The 15,387-nt window shown below is 36.9% G+C and overlaps 1 protein-coding gene across 2 annotated transcripts in view; it reads right to left on the reverse strand.

The window, feature by feature from the left end:
- EML6 (EMAP like 6) overlaps positions 1–15,387 on the reverse strand; it is a gene marked incomplete at its 5' end in the record, with an annotated part of 125,500 nt that overhangs the window by 70,263 nt on the left and 39,850 nt on the right. For both annotated transcript variants that reach the window (XM_082758240.1, XM_082758241.1), the window contains 5 exons: positions 236–371; positions 1,264–1,449; positions 5,169–5,237; positions 7,525–7,623; positions 13,001–13,160. In XM_082758240.1, coding sequence (XP_082614366.1) covers positions 236–371; positions 1,264–1,449; positions 5,169–5,237; positions 7,525–7,623; positions 13,001–13,160 — 650 coding nt within the window. The remainder of the gene's footprint in view (positions 1–235; positions 372–1,263; positions 1,450–5,168; positions 5,238–7,524; positions 7,624–13,000; positions 13,161–15,387) is intronic.

The following is a 15,387-nucleotide window of genomic DNA, read 5'->3' on the forward strand; positions in this document are numbered from 1 at the left end:
TTCTCATATTTCCATCGTTGGGAGCAACAAAGATAAGCATCCTTCTATTTATATGATGAAATACAGAAAACTTCATGCTACATCACTGACAGAATAAAAAAGGAACACAGATCTTAAAAGTAAATACAGTCATTAAGCAAGGAATCAGCAGTATGCAGAGACATTTATGCTTGAAATTAAATTGTGTCATAACCCATTAACTAGATGTGCGAAAAAAAAAGTAATAGCTCCTTACCTTTGTATCCTTGTTCAGTTTCCCTGAGATCAATTTTAGTAATTGGTTTGAAATCAGTGTCCCATAACCGAATGCAACCATCTCTCCCTCCAGTCGCAAAACCTTCCTCACAAGCATACATACTAAAAATTCCAGCCTGTTAACCAATAGTATAACAAGTTTCAAAGTTCTGTACAGTCAATTTAAACACATTAAGCAAATGTTTTTGAATAGAATCTTGTTAAAGGCTAGGAACTGCTAGGCAGCGAAATGTTGTCCCATCCACATAAAGCAAACCAGCAAACACAAGGGGACACTTTTATTTCAATTTCTCACATTCATAGTGATTTATGTACAAATTTGCATATAGATAATAGTGATATAGACCACTTGCAGAACTTTAAATTTGGCTTAGTTAATATTACGATGGGAATTATTAAATGAATAACATGGAACACTTAAAATAACTAGTTACCCTGAATAAACAAAACAAGCAAACAAGCGATACAAATATTCTTACAGGTGCAGAGATGACTGAGACATTCGTTCATGAATTCAGTTCAGACGTCATTTGGAATCTGACAGGAACCGAAATATTGTCAATTCATTCTCACGTTTACTCCCAGTTGAAGCTTTTATGAAGAATAGTCTTGAATGTTTGGAATTTTAGTGGTAAAATTATATTTAAAATAAGACCATTTACTTACGTGAACTGATCATACCTGTAGCTATTCAATATGTGAAACTTTAGCTTTAGAAACTTTAGGATTAATAATAATACTTCAGAAACTTTAGACTTAGAAACTTTAGTCTGCTTGGTTAAATCCGTGCTAAAAATATAAGTTCCGTCATTATCAGTTCAGCAGCTAGCACCTGCTGACAATATGTAAATAAAGTAAAAAAATTACAGATAAGTTCTTAACTGATGAACTGTCTTAAACATTCTTCTGACCTGAAACAGAATAAGAGCTTTGAAGATAAGCCTTCATGAAGTTTTCAAGCCAATGAACAGGTAATTTCAGAAATTGATGTTAAAACAAACAACTTACACTATGCGCTCCTTGAATCGTGCGAACTAAGTTTAGCCCTTTCCAAACATAGATGTCTCCATTTAAAGCACCAGAGTACGTGATATCTTCTTTTGCACATGCTAAGCAAAGGATAGTTTGCAGATCCCCTGTTTTACCAAATATTCCTCTTTTTGCTGTCAGTGCATTTCCACACAGTGTCCAAAACTGAAATGTAAATGGCATATTAGGAAAAATTTGAGCAGATTTTTTTTCATATTAATGTGCAGATCTCACAGCTGTACATCCTTATAGACACTTAAATGACTCCTGTAGTGCTACGAGACTACCCATTACTTCCCATATTGCCTGTTTACCAAGAACAGGAAACCCTGACGCAAATGCAGTGTTAAGTCTAAGAAGAAAACAAACTGATCAAGCTGCTTGTGAAACTGAGGGAGCATTCCGCCTCATTATTACTATACTACCGCTTCCCATTAACTCACTAATTTTTATCATACTCTGCTGGGTGAAATCTATGAATGTGAAAGCACACTTTCAACAGCCAGAAACATCCAATTTTTCTTGTCTGCAAAACTTAAAATAAAGCTACAGCTCTGGAGCAATAAAATACTTAAGCTTCTAGATGAGCTGAAAATACTTTTCTGCCGTTTAGTAATGTACTGAAAGAGATATGCCCCTCAAAACTAAATTTGTTGAGAAACCACCTGTGGGCTGGAGGGCTGCAGACGCTTGTACGTGAAACTGAACTGCAAAGTAATAGGATTTTCTAGCTGTGGAATAGTGACTTGCTTCACTCTTGCACAGACAGTAACATTCAGCCAAGATTGTAAGACTGCTGGTGAAGAGAAAAGGAGCAAAAGAATCTAGACTTTGTCTTACAACGGTGTTGTTAGGGCTGGGCTAGAGAAATCACACTCATACTTTTGGAATCAGTTCTGAGTGTAATTTTTTTAATAGACATAATTTTATCAAGGAGAGACAGTGTGTTCTCAGCTCCTCCTCAAGGATCAGGCTTCCCAGTGAAGGAAGAGTAAAGAGGATCTCACTTAGATGTGTAAGAGAAGTATTGAAATACCCCAGGCATCCTAGATAAGGCAGCACTATGAGGTTCTGAACACATGCAGAAACAGAACAGTAAGTGTGTGTGGGGTATAGCACAGTCCTGAATGGTCTTGTCAGCTCAGGTCTTTACTAGATGAGGCATTTATGCTCTGTAGTCCATTTCACAATAAGGAGATACTCTGAGAGACTGAACAGGAGTATTGAAGTGTCTCACATAGGTGCATAATGTCTATGTCTCACTTCATATGCCTACATCTTTTTTGTGACCTTAAACCCAATTTTTAAGTCTTTGTCTTTTGCTTGCTCCTATACGTTTCCTAGAAAGTTGAATTCAGAAGATCCTTGTATCAAGGTTTTTTATTTCAGATCCTTCTCTACTGATAATTATTTTTTTCCATAAGTCAATTTATGAGCAGGCAGTGGGAATATTTCCCCTAGGGCTCTCATACTGTGAGAAAAACATATGCTCTCTTCACTTCTGGTTAGCTCTAGAAAGGCAACAGAGAAGGTAGCAACATTAGGAAGTGAGTGGAGGGTGGATCCTGAGCTCAATCTGACATGCCTTAGCCCATAGGCTTTACCACCACTTTGAACTTTTGCTCAGCCAAATGACCCAATAGAACTGAAATGCTAAAGGAATGAACGGGTCTATTAGTCCCTATTCTCAAAGTGATACAATAACTTCAGAGCTGTTCTTTTCCTTCTTAGTAAGTTAATTATCATATTTCCATAGGCTTATAATGAATGACAACTACATAGACTGTTGCCTGAGCATCACTGAAGGTGCACATATAATCATAAAGCATTCCAACTCCCCCCGCTGTAGTGGGTTTACGTGGCAAGGTTTTGGTAGCAGGGAGCCATAGGGGTGGTTTCTGTTAGAAAGATCTAGAAGCTGCCCCATGTTTGGGAAGGGCCCCATTGTTTTCCAGATCCGAGCCAATAAGCGATGTTGTTTTGCGCCTCTGTGAGAGCATATTTAAGACAGGGAAAAAACGCTGCGCCACACAGCAGCCGGGAGAGTCAAGGGAGTGGGAGAACAGCCTTGCACCAAGGTCAGTGTAGAAGGAGGGGCAGAGGTGCTCCAGGCGCCGGAGCAGAAGTCCCCTGCGGCCTGTGGTGAGGACCATGGTGAAGCAGGATGTCCCCCTGCAGCCCATGGAGTACCACGGTGGAGCAGGGTTCCACGCTGCAGCCCGTGGAGGAGACCCCGGTGGAGCAGGTGGCCCTGCACCGTCGGAGGCTGCCGCCTGTGGAAGACCCCTGCCGGAGCAGATTCCGGGCCGGACCTGTAGCCCGTGGAGAGGAGCCCACGCAGGAGCAGGTGACCCGGCAGGAGCTGCTGCCCGTAGGGGAGCCAGGTTGGAGCAGTTTTCTCCTGAGGGATGGACCCCGTGGTACGGACCCATATCTGGAGCAGTTCTGGAAGAGCTGCTGCCTGTGGGAAGCCCACGCCGGATCAGTTCATCAGGGACTGCATCCCGTGGGTGGGACCCCACAGCACAGGGGACAAGAGTGACCGAGAAGGAGCGGCAGAGAAGAAGTGCTGTAGACTGACCATAACCCCCATTCCCCGTTCCCCTGCGCCGCTCGGGGGGAGGAGGTTGAAGAGGGTGGATGGGGGGGAAGGTGCTTTTGTTTTTTTTTTTCCTTTGTTTTCTCACTTCTCTCGCTTGTTAGTTGTAGGCAATAAATCTTACTATCTCCTTATGCCGAGTCTGTTTTGCCCGTTACAATAATTATTGCGTGATTTTCTCGTCCTTATCTCAATCCTTGAGCCCTTTTCACATATTTTCTCCCCATTCCTCTTTGAGGAGGGGGAGTGAGAGAGCGGCTGTGGTGGAGCTCGGCTGCCCACTCGAGCGGAACCACGACACCCGCCCCCCTTCTTTTTTTCTTTTTTTTTTTTTTCTTTTTTTTTTTTTTTTTTGGCATGACTTTATATGTATTGACTTTGCTGGTATTATGCCTGTTCAGGGCAATTATGGCCATTCTAAACACAACACAGGTGCCAAACAAAGACAGGTTTTGGAAGACAGCTTGCAGAATACAACAGATGGTATCACTTCTGCCAAAACCACCCACAGTTTGAAAGCAGCGGTGGTTTAATGGGCACAAGCTTCTCAGTAACCAGAACTAGAGATATTAACTGGTTTCTAAACTTCTAGTTAAAGCTCTTCCCACCTCAGCCATGTGAAATAATTGCCATCTGTTAGGAATGCTTTTGATGAGGCAGGAAGAAAACAGAAACCTTCAGGGAGTATGAGCAAACAAGGATTTCTCTCTAAGTTTTTTATAGGTGCAAGAAGTTTTATCCTAAACTTAGGCTATATATCTAGGTTCATATTTAAGTCAATTCCAGACAAGGAGAATTAGAGGGAGCAAATAGTGGGATCCATGTGCTTCCATCTGTTCATCTCTGCAAGTATTGCATACCTTCCCTGCAGTGTTCCCACAATTCCTGGTAGCATGATAGGCCAAACAGAAGTTCATTCAATTCATACTTCTGATTTAATTCATCCTATACCTGTCCAGTGACCCCTTGTGACACTTGTCAAGAGAAATCACTGAAGGGTTTCAGAGACAGAAAGAAGGCAGAGAACCACAAAATTAGAAGTAGATAATGAAAATTACACCAAATGATCTTCCCACTTTGCTTGTTAAGTTGCACGTCAAGTCACTGCTGAATGCCTAAACTGGCACCGAAGTTTTGACAGTGTTCACAGATTAAAAAAAGAAAAATAGAATACCTCTTACATCTAAGCCCTTCTTTGACAACTGTAATTTACTTAAAAAAAAAAAAAAAAAAGAAACAACAACAACAAAAAACACAACAACAAACAGAACACAAAAGCTATTACCTTTATGTGTTTTACTCCACAGCTGACAATTCTATTTGGTTGATATTGATCCCAGGAAATATCAAATATCTGTTAAGAAACATAGAAAGCTGATACTTTGCATTATATGGTAATTGCATCTAGGCTCAGTTTGCTTTTACCAATTTTTAGGCATAGTATCTACTGCAATCTACGACTAAAAATGAAAGCACAACATACAGGTAAGTCTGGAACTCCTTGTAAACAATGATAAAGCCAAATAAGGCCTTCTCACCCAGTTCTGTCAACACACCTAATTTGTGCCTTCACACCAGTAATCTATTCCAGCTCCAAGATATTCTTGAATAAACATATTTACAGTCTCAAATAAGATGGGAGTCATGTTATGAGCAAATGTTCCTCAAGTTTAGGGATAAAAGACTGGTAAATTTGTCTTTGTTCCTTATATTGTAATGTGAGGTACGATATGCAGCTTAACCCCATTACAGAAATACCCCAGTGACAAAATGAGGTATACATGTAATTCATCTAACTAATCTATACAGATAAAACTGCATTATTCATTTTGATTAATGTTGCATTTATAACAGCATACATCAAAAAAAATAGCATCAGATCCTGTATAGTTTATCAGAACAAATTTACAGTGTATTCTATGACTATGGGATTATGCCAAATGAAAAATACCACATAAAGTTTGGAAATAACAAGTTTATATTTCTGCACAAATTTTCAACAGCATGTCATTTATAGACTTGACATCTGTGGCATTCAACTTTTTAGTGTCTGAGATGAGAACCAATGAGGTTACCGCAATCACTAGTTACTGCAGGAAATATACATCTGTAGAGAAAGACAACGGGACTTCTTGCTAATTCCAGCTCTTCAGCTGTTACTTATAAATCATCTGAGAATTTCTAACAGCTTTCTAGTGCTGTCCTCCCACAAAATATTTATCTTCTTTATAAAAATCATGACTTACTATTTTATTTATTTTCTGTTATACAAGCAAGATATTTTGTTTTCAGAAATGCTGTATGACTCTGGCAGACTAAGTCATTATAATTTGTGACCTAATTAGACATGCATTCTTTACCACTCCCGCTTCAATGAAAAATCTCCCTTTTCTGGTTGTGAAAGAGTACGGAAACTACAATTTTAGTACTTCTTGCCTGTCCTGGCATCTTCTGCTAATTCAGAACCTGACCTTGTGCCTACTGTAGTTAGTAGCACAAGGTGGTAGCAAAACTTCCAATGACCTAACTGGGAAGCGAATCAGTTCTGAAAGAATAAATTTAAACAAAGACTAAGAAAAATTATGTTGTGTTGTGAACATAGTAAAAATAAATTACCTGATTGAGGGCGGTGAGGCACTGGAACAGGCTGCCCAGAGAAGCTGTGGATGCCCCATCTCTAAAGTGCTCAAGGCCAAGCTGGATGGGGCTTCAGGCAGCCTGCTCAAGTGGAAGGTGTCCCTGCCCATGGCAGGGGGGCTGGAAACAAATGGTCTTTAAGGTTCCTTCCAACTCAAACAATTCTGTGATTCTATGATTCATCTGATAATACATAAGATGCAGATAGATTTGTACATACAGGTATACTGTAAGGAAGGGTTTAGTAGGCTGCTCTGCTTGCATATATTCTATCATAAATAAATACTCCTTCATATGTAGTAAAATATTCTAGTATTTCAATATTGTAACATTCTAACTTGTTATATTATAATTTGCTTAAGAAAAAAAGTTGTCAGAATGTGTCCAGAACTTATTTTATCATATACATGTTTGTGCTTATATATGGTTGGGAGTTATTTTGCATATGCTAACCTTGTTTAAAGATTTTTTAATCCTGAAAAATAATCTAGACTTAGGCCTGCTCAGTTCTCCTATTTACTGAGGTTATTATGACCCCTTACTTGAAGTTAATAGCTAGAAAAAGAGTATTTATCCTAATTATAGTTCACCTATAAGTAACTATCTTAAGCAAAAATAAAAAGTGAAATAATTAAGTTTACCCTCAGGATAAAATGTCTTTTTGATGTATTCAGAAAGAATATGACCCTCATCCACTAAGCTAGCATTTCACGTCTCATATAAAGGCCTATAAATCATCCTAATCAGTGTGTAATTGCAAAGTATTTCCTCCCTACGCTTGCTAGACAGCCAGCTCAAGAATCCATCATGTGCCTCTTTCACTAGCACTGTGCTTTGTTTGGCATAATGAGAAGAAACAAATATCTTATTTGGTATTTTAAAAACTGGTAGAATATACAGAATTACCTCTGCATTGACCTGATGGAAACAAATGAATAAACAAATAAATTTAAAACACTTTTGTAACTCCCAGACAAGATTCAATAAGCCTTTTATACAATTACCCTGTCTGAATGGCCTGTAGCTGTTGCCAGTAGTTTTCCTCTCTTCCAGTCCCATATACACACTGTATTTTTGGCATCCAGTCCCACTGAAGCTAAACGCTAAGGAAAAACAACAATAATAATCTAGTTAAGAGAGAATCAACACAAAAATCAGTTTACTGTACTTCAGGTTATTGTGTGTACAAATGTATCTTCCCATTTGCCTTGCATTTGAACTATATTGCTAAAGGCACCATCAAGATATTCTTGTTAACCACTTGCTCACTGGAGAAAGCACTGAAATGTCTTATCTTGTCTAGAGTCAGGTAATTAATTCCATGTTACCAGTGTCTCAAATAAAACTCTTATCATGAAAGAATTGAAGTACTCATTTGAGGTGAACAACACTAGCATTTTGATTTATTAACCTGATAATAATAGTGAATTATAGAAATACAAGATCTCACTATCCCAAATACACTTTTCTTCATTATACTTGTTTTGCTGAGGTTTAGAATCTGAATTGGATATACTTTTAACAACCACCTAACCTAGTTTTTATTGGATAACCTTCCAGTAATTGTGCTCATTATGCCCAACTTTACATGATTTCCAGCAGAGTTTCCTATTAGGTGGGAGATCTTTGACATCTCTGGAAGTGTTCAAGGCCAGGTTGGATGGGGCTTTGAGCAACCTGGTGTAGTGGAAGGTGTCCCTTCCCATGGCAGCAGAGTTGGAATCAGATGATTTTTAAGGTCCCTTCCAGTCCAAACAGTTCTATCAGTTTATGATTCCATGACTGATAGGAGCAGAGACTGCTGTGATCTGTGAAGACACATTGTGATGTGAAGACTAAATTAGTGCCAAACGTACTGCAACTGTACATACTGGATATGATGCCAACCAACATATGCTGCATAGGGATATATAATGGTTACACATGAGTAACTTGCACTGCAGGAAGTGTCTGAGAGACTTTTTTCATGGGAAACAATCTTCTAGTTCAGTAACACTTTTTAAAAAGTCACATCTGTTGCACCAATACCGCCTGTCCCTTACTCTTCTCATTGCCCCATCCACAAATGTCTTATCATAAAGATTGAAGAGTCCAACTAAAGCTCCTAAGCATTCTGCTCTGTTATAGGAAAGCCTGCACTTCAAGAACATGCAGTAAATGAAACCTTATTTTGGCCTCAAAGATGAGCAGATGAATCATCTGATCCAAATGGGCATATGTTTCAGATATGACAAGGACCAGACCTTCTCCTGGAAGATTTGCTTTAAGAAGATAACTTGCAAACTGAATCTCTGTTTTGTACGTTTCCTTCCATTAAATGTCCACTATTTTTTTCTCAGATTTTCAATAGGCAAATTCGTTAAAGTCTAGAGATTTCTGAGTTAATACAAAACCAGTGTTAAAAGAAAACGAGTGCAATTACCAAAGATTCCTTTAAAATATTATATTAGGAAACAAACAAAAAAAAATACTAATTGCTCTAAGGCTACCAACCACTATAGAATTGAGAGAAATCATTATTTGTAAAGAAACAGAAGGCTCCACTTATTGTTCATTAGCAAAATAAATTATAGACAAGATATTCCATACCTTTTCACATTATTTTAAAGTGTAAAAACAGTGTACATCTTCCTTAAATTGGCCACTTCCAAAAAACTTTAGATTAAAGGCAGTAGATACACATGCACCCTGCACTGCCTCCTTAATAGTTATGATTCCTGTATTTTAGAGCAATCAAATAAATCCTTTTTACATTTGGTTGCTTGGGAATTGACATAACATACATTACAACCTAATATAACAGCTGAACTCTGCCTAGTGAGTAATGCATGACCTTAGCAATTCTTACATCAAGTGTACTAAGCAATATGGGACTAATGAAAAAAGCACGTGTATATTTTCCTCTGAGTTTCTCCAAGTCCAGACTAGTCTTTATATGTCTCTCACTGACAGAAAAATACCTGAGGCCTCGTTAAATTCACCCTTGTGAGAGTCTACTGCAGGCACATGAAAGGAGGATTATTGTAGCAAACATGTTTTATTTGCTCTTGAATAATCTACACCTACCTGGGGGTTGGATGTACTGATCAAAACACAAGATATTTTTTCATGGAACCATCACTGGTTCCAACTTTTTCTCACCTTTTTTATACTGTTCTCTTCACCATGGAAACCATGGCAGTACTTACAGTATCTTTTAGATTCATGATTTTAACATCAGACCTGAACTGTAGCTCCCAGTCAGGAAATTACCACTATACAGTAGATGGACAGTGAAACAACTAGAGGATAGTAACTAATATTTTATATTTTCTTTTTTCTCTTCAGTTTAACAAGGATGGTCTCCTGCTGGCAGAAGAATGATAAATGCTGAGTTTCCTTTTTGGTTGAAAGGCTTTTACTTTTAATACTCCTTTTGGGAGGGACTTTGACAGCATCCTGATTAGAGAATTCACAGAATCAATAGAAGAAAATATCTGCCAAGTAGCTTATGCACATAATTAAACAATTATTTTTAAATCTACACAGACTTTGAAGATCTGGCTAAAGAAGCCTACTGCAACGTAATGCTGAATTTTAAAATGTACGTATGCACTATGGCAGTACTCTCCTTACTCTTTATTATTATTATTATTATTATTATTATTATTATTATTATTATTATTAAAGAAAGTACACAAAAGGATCCTTATAAAACAACTCGGAACAGAAATTGAAATATGAAGCATTACTGAAATACTTCTACATAAAAGACATCAGCTTTGTAGGTAATTCTGCAAAGTGTAGATGTTACTACTTTCAAACTCTAATTTGTTCCTGGTTCAACAAAATATATTTTTAATTATATACAAACTGACTCTTCATCAAACATCTGAAAAATGTGCAGCTTCCTTCCCACCAAATGTCATCTCCTAGTTATACAGAAAAAGTCTCAAATATCTATTTTTAAATAGCAGCTGTTCAGCCAGATATTCAGCTCCCATCAGGACTTTTAAAATACAGTATTAATTACAAATAACATTAATAGGAAATTTACTTTCACATATTAATATCTAAATGTCAGAGCCTTATTGAAAGTACATAAAATAAAGGAAGCATATTAGCTATCTTTGATTTAAGCCACTTATCTATCTCCTCTGTATATTAAAAAAGACAACAAATACTGTTCACTCTTCATTACCCAGTTTGTGGTTAATTATGCCAGGGAAGCACTGCAGAGACACCTAAGCTGTCTCCATGCAGTGTCAGCTGAATTCCAGCAGGAAGTAATATTTCAGAACTAATTCATTTTAATACCTGAAAACACCCCAGAGTTTCTCATAAAACAGGAGCTAATTAGCATGACTAAACTATAAATGCAGTGTCACTATTTTGAGACCTTTGCTAAATCCTCATATTGGAGCCATGCGGCCCTCAACACAGCATAGAATGCTTTTATATCTGCAGAAAGATCAGTGCTGGAAAACATAAATATGGATAATGTATCTTGACACTCAGAGTTTGTGCGTAGCAGAGCGGGAGGAAGACAAGTTGATTTTATGGGAATCAAACCCAGGCAGCGAAGCAGAATTACCTGAGCTTTTCCTTAGTCAGTATTTGTTTAGAAAAATGCAATAGAGAAAATAATACGTAGCTTTTTGCATCTATACCTTAATGTTACTGTTGAATTGTTTTGTATTTTGAGGCTAAAATACAAATCTTTCATGGATACTAAGAGACATTCAATAAAAAAAGAATAAAAGGCATGCACTTGAAGGAAAGGTGTGAGCCTTGTGTGTGATACATATTTGGTCCAACCACAAGATGCCAGCTCCCTGAGGTGGCTGTGCTGACTAAATAAACTGGAACTGCTAGCAACTCTGAATTTCATATACTTAAAGACTTCACTCAAAGCCCTTTAATTTTGGTTCAACACAGCACCTTGCTCTGTAAGCCAGAAAGGGCAGCAAAAAGCCAAGATACATCATCCATATTTATGTTTTCCAGAATTGGTCTTTCTCCAGATATAAAAGCATTGTATGCAAATTTTCACTTCCAGAATAAACTGCAACTTCTCCAATGTTTCCGGAAAAAGAATGTTGCTGTTTTGCAACATCAACACGGAATTAAGTTCAACTCTTAACTATAGGTAGGCAACCAGCAGGACTTTCAGAAGAGCCTCCAACTTTAACTGGGCTCTTGGCAAACTATTTAACTTTTCAGGTGTTTAAGTAGGGTTTTTTAAAAAGTTTACTCACCTGTCTCAGGAAGTAAAACATAAGAGAAAATTTTAATAACGTAATTTTTGAAAAAACAGTATCTTTAAAATCTTATAGCATTTGAAATTTTCTTCTGTTGATTTGGGGGTTTTCTCACTTCATTTGTTATTCCACACTTCCCAGGAATACCTTTTTCTTTAATTAGAATCGACACATGAGATTTCAGAAGAAATGGCTTTACTTTAAAAAAAAATGGAGGAAGATGGCTGAAAACTAGGCTTAAAATAGAAACTTACTTCTAATTTCTAATGAAGAAATACAATCCAAAGAGAAATAAAACCACTGTGTGGTCAATGGAAGAGTAATTAGGCATATGATAGCAAAATGCTTCTCTGTAGACATCTAACTGTCTACAACATGATTTTAAGAAAAACATTTAAAGGCAAATCTGCCTTTTTCAGTTTTAATTCTGATGTATGCAAGCAAATAGAAAAATCAAGGATGATCTGTGCAAGAATCCGGGAATCAGCTAATCTAAGCATTCCTAAAAATATTTCAGCAACCAATTATAAACTACTACCTCAGTTTTACACCAGAAACCTGGACATCAGTAATGACAAAATTGCACTGTTAATTTTATAGACAACTATGAATATGAAGTAAGTATGAAGTATTTCTCACTTTTATATAAATTGTGACTGAAGAAGGAAGAAAATAGATTTAATGTTTTTTACTAGCTCTCCTCCAGGGAAAAATTCAATGCGCTTAGCTGTGAATAGCCCACCATTTACTCATTAATATTGTCTAAAAATATCATATAATCATATAATAGTGTACAAAACTATACACTCTGTGTTCTAACCCCCTTTTTCAATTAAATTTACTGTGTATCCTAGCCAATGAGACTCTTAGCAGTGAGATTACTGGAGTCCCTCTGCCAAAAATACTGCAGGATTGTAAAGACTCTGCCAGGAACTGGTCTCTTTAAACAGTAGGTGCTAAGTATGTGGTGAAGCTATTACATGTGAGCCAGGTAGGGCCATTTCTTGTACTGGTATTTGTCCAACAACCAATGCATCTACTTGAGTTGAATTCTAGGTTGAGGGTTTTGGTCTTTGAAAGAACTATATTTGCAGTCCTTGCATTAAAAAAAATAGTCACAATAGGAATTTCAGTACTACAGCAACGCAGCTACCTACACATACAATACTTATATGTGCATTATCTCCTGGAATCAGAAATCAAACTAAATTAAGAGCACAGAGAAAGAAGATATACAAACCTGGCCATCTGAATCAAAAGCTAAGCAGGCAACTCCATGTGTGTGTGCATCCTTAAGAACAGAAACAGTCTGTACACGGTAGGAATCCCAGATGCAGATGTAAGGGTCCTTTCCAACCTGCCCTGTCGCTACTAAAGTTTTATCTGGATGAACTGCAAGGCTGAAACAGAATACAATTTAAGTTACAATACACTTGTTCAATCAGAAAAACAGTATAAAATGCAACAATGAAACTAAAACTTAATTTTTCATAGTTCTCAAAAACGATCCCCTTTTGATTTATTATATAAACATATTGAATTATCATTTCAACTGTCTTCAAAACTCAGTCTATCCCATTATCTACTTATATCTTAAAATAATATGTTTGAGATTGACTTGGTGACTGCAGAATACAATTTATCATGCAATAATGTTTAAACTACACGTTTTAAGGAAAATGTAACCAGAATTTTTTTACATGGGTTTTTATCTTAGTCTTTCATGGCTTTATGAAGTCAGTGGGTGATTTTCAAAAATTTATTCCACTTCTACACATCAGCTTAAATATTCTGAAATATGGATCAGCAGCTGAATAAATAACATTTTTCACAATTTACATGCAAGAAATCCTCTCATAATTAGAAGTTTAAAAATGGACTTAGAGGATACAAAAATAAACTTTCTCCTGTATTTGAAGAACAATATTTGTTCTATTGAGAGAAAAATGGCACAAACTGAAGCACAGGAAGTTCCAGGTGAATATGAGAGGGCACTTCTGCCACCAGGCATGCCACAGTACCTTTCTCATTCCCATGCCTAATTGTGAACTTCAATATTTATTTCACAGAATCACAGAATTGTCTAGGTTGGAAGAGACCTCAAGATCATCGGGTCCAACCTCTGACCTAACACTAAGAAGTCCTCCACTAAACCATATTGCTAAGTTCAACATCTAAACACCTTTTAAAGACCTCCTGGGATGGTTTCCATCTTGAGCTGGGAGCATTTCTCTTAGATGTCAAATATTCTGGAACCACGTAGTAACATCATGTAAAAAAGAAATATATATATATTCCTTGTCACACACAACAGATTTTCATTGTAACACAAAAAGACAGAAGGCCACCATTTAGCAAACTTCATCCCACATTAACAAAAGAGTAATGCAGGCTATCAGTAGTGACACAGTAGCAGAAACTACTCTTTGCAGTTATTCTGAGCTATTGTCAAGCTATCCTTCAACCCTTAAAATATTCTCTTTGGCAAAGCCCAAAGGATCTAGTTTGAAAATCTAGCCTGGGGATGTTAATAATAAAAAACCCTCCCTAAGGTAATAGGAATACAAAGACAGTTTTACACTGTTATTCAGGAAACAAATTAGAACAATGTCTGAATATGTGAGCTACAGATGGAATTACGAAAAAATATTCTATTAATAAATTGGCATTCAACAGATGGCTTAGGGCAGCTATTTTTTTCTATTCCAGTAGTAGATAATACTAATTATGGAGAAGATTCTTTTAAAAACAAAACAAAAAAAGGATGTTTCAAAAACATATGTACTCAATTTTTCATGTTAAAGAACAATTCATGCAAAAAGTACACGTATAGCATAATGTCCAATAAAACTATTTTATCTTCTCCTGCACTTTATTTTATCTTCTCCTGCACTTGTGCATTTCTCCTTTTCTTCTTAGGCTTGGATTCTACATTTCACTGTGTCAACTAGTTCACTAGGGGAATAAAGGATGACTCCACCATATTTAAGTTCTTATACTTAGAATTCAGTTAGATTACTTTTCTTCAATGATAAAAATAAAAACCAGATGGAAAAGATTAATTGAACTTATCTATCTCACTGTTAGAACAGAATTTCAGCTTAATTACATCTACCACTGGTTTGTACAGTTTGGCTTCCACATACTGAAACTTCCTATCTTACACTTGGTATTTCTGTTCCTGGATATGAACAACAACACATTCCCTACAACCTAAATACGTCCGTACCAAACATATCTGTTATTTGCTTTATTCTTTTTGATGCATGGAGTCAACTAATGGTGCATCTAAAATTAGGACCCAGTATCAGCTTTTGGCACCTAAATACACAGCCTGATTTTTCGGAACTGCTAAGGACATTCCTTTCCTGCTCACAGCCTTGACAATGCACTACAGCTGCCTACGTTCAGTCTGGCTGTTAGATAACCAAGCGTTCTTTTTTTGGCAGACAGAACAGTGGATTATGGAGTAAGGAAATGGAGCCTAATTTAAAGAACAAATCTTGGTGACTGAGTAACTGTATATATGAATTCCACGTTTGTTGCAAATTAAAATACAAAGACGCTATGTGCAACTATCTTAATTTATTTTCTCTTCCGACCTCCAGATCATAAGATTTCCTACTG

Source organism: Aythya marila (genome assembly GCF_965140915.1).
Source record: "Aythya marila genome assembly, chromosome: 3".
Taxonomy (NCBI): domain Eukaryota; kingdom Metazoa; phylum Chordata; class Aves; order Anseriformes; family Anatidae; genus Aythya; species Aythya marila.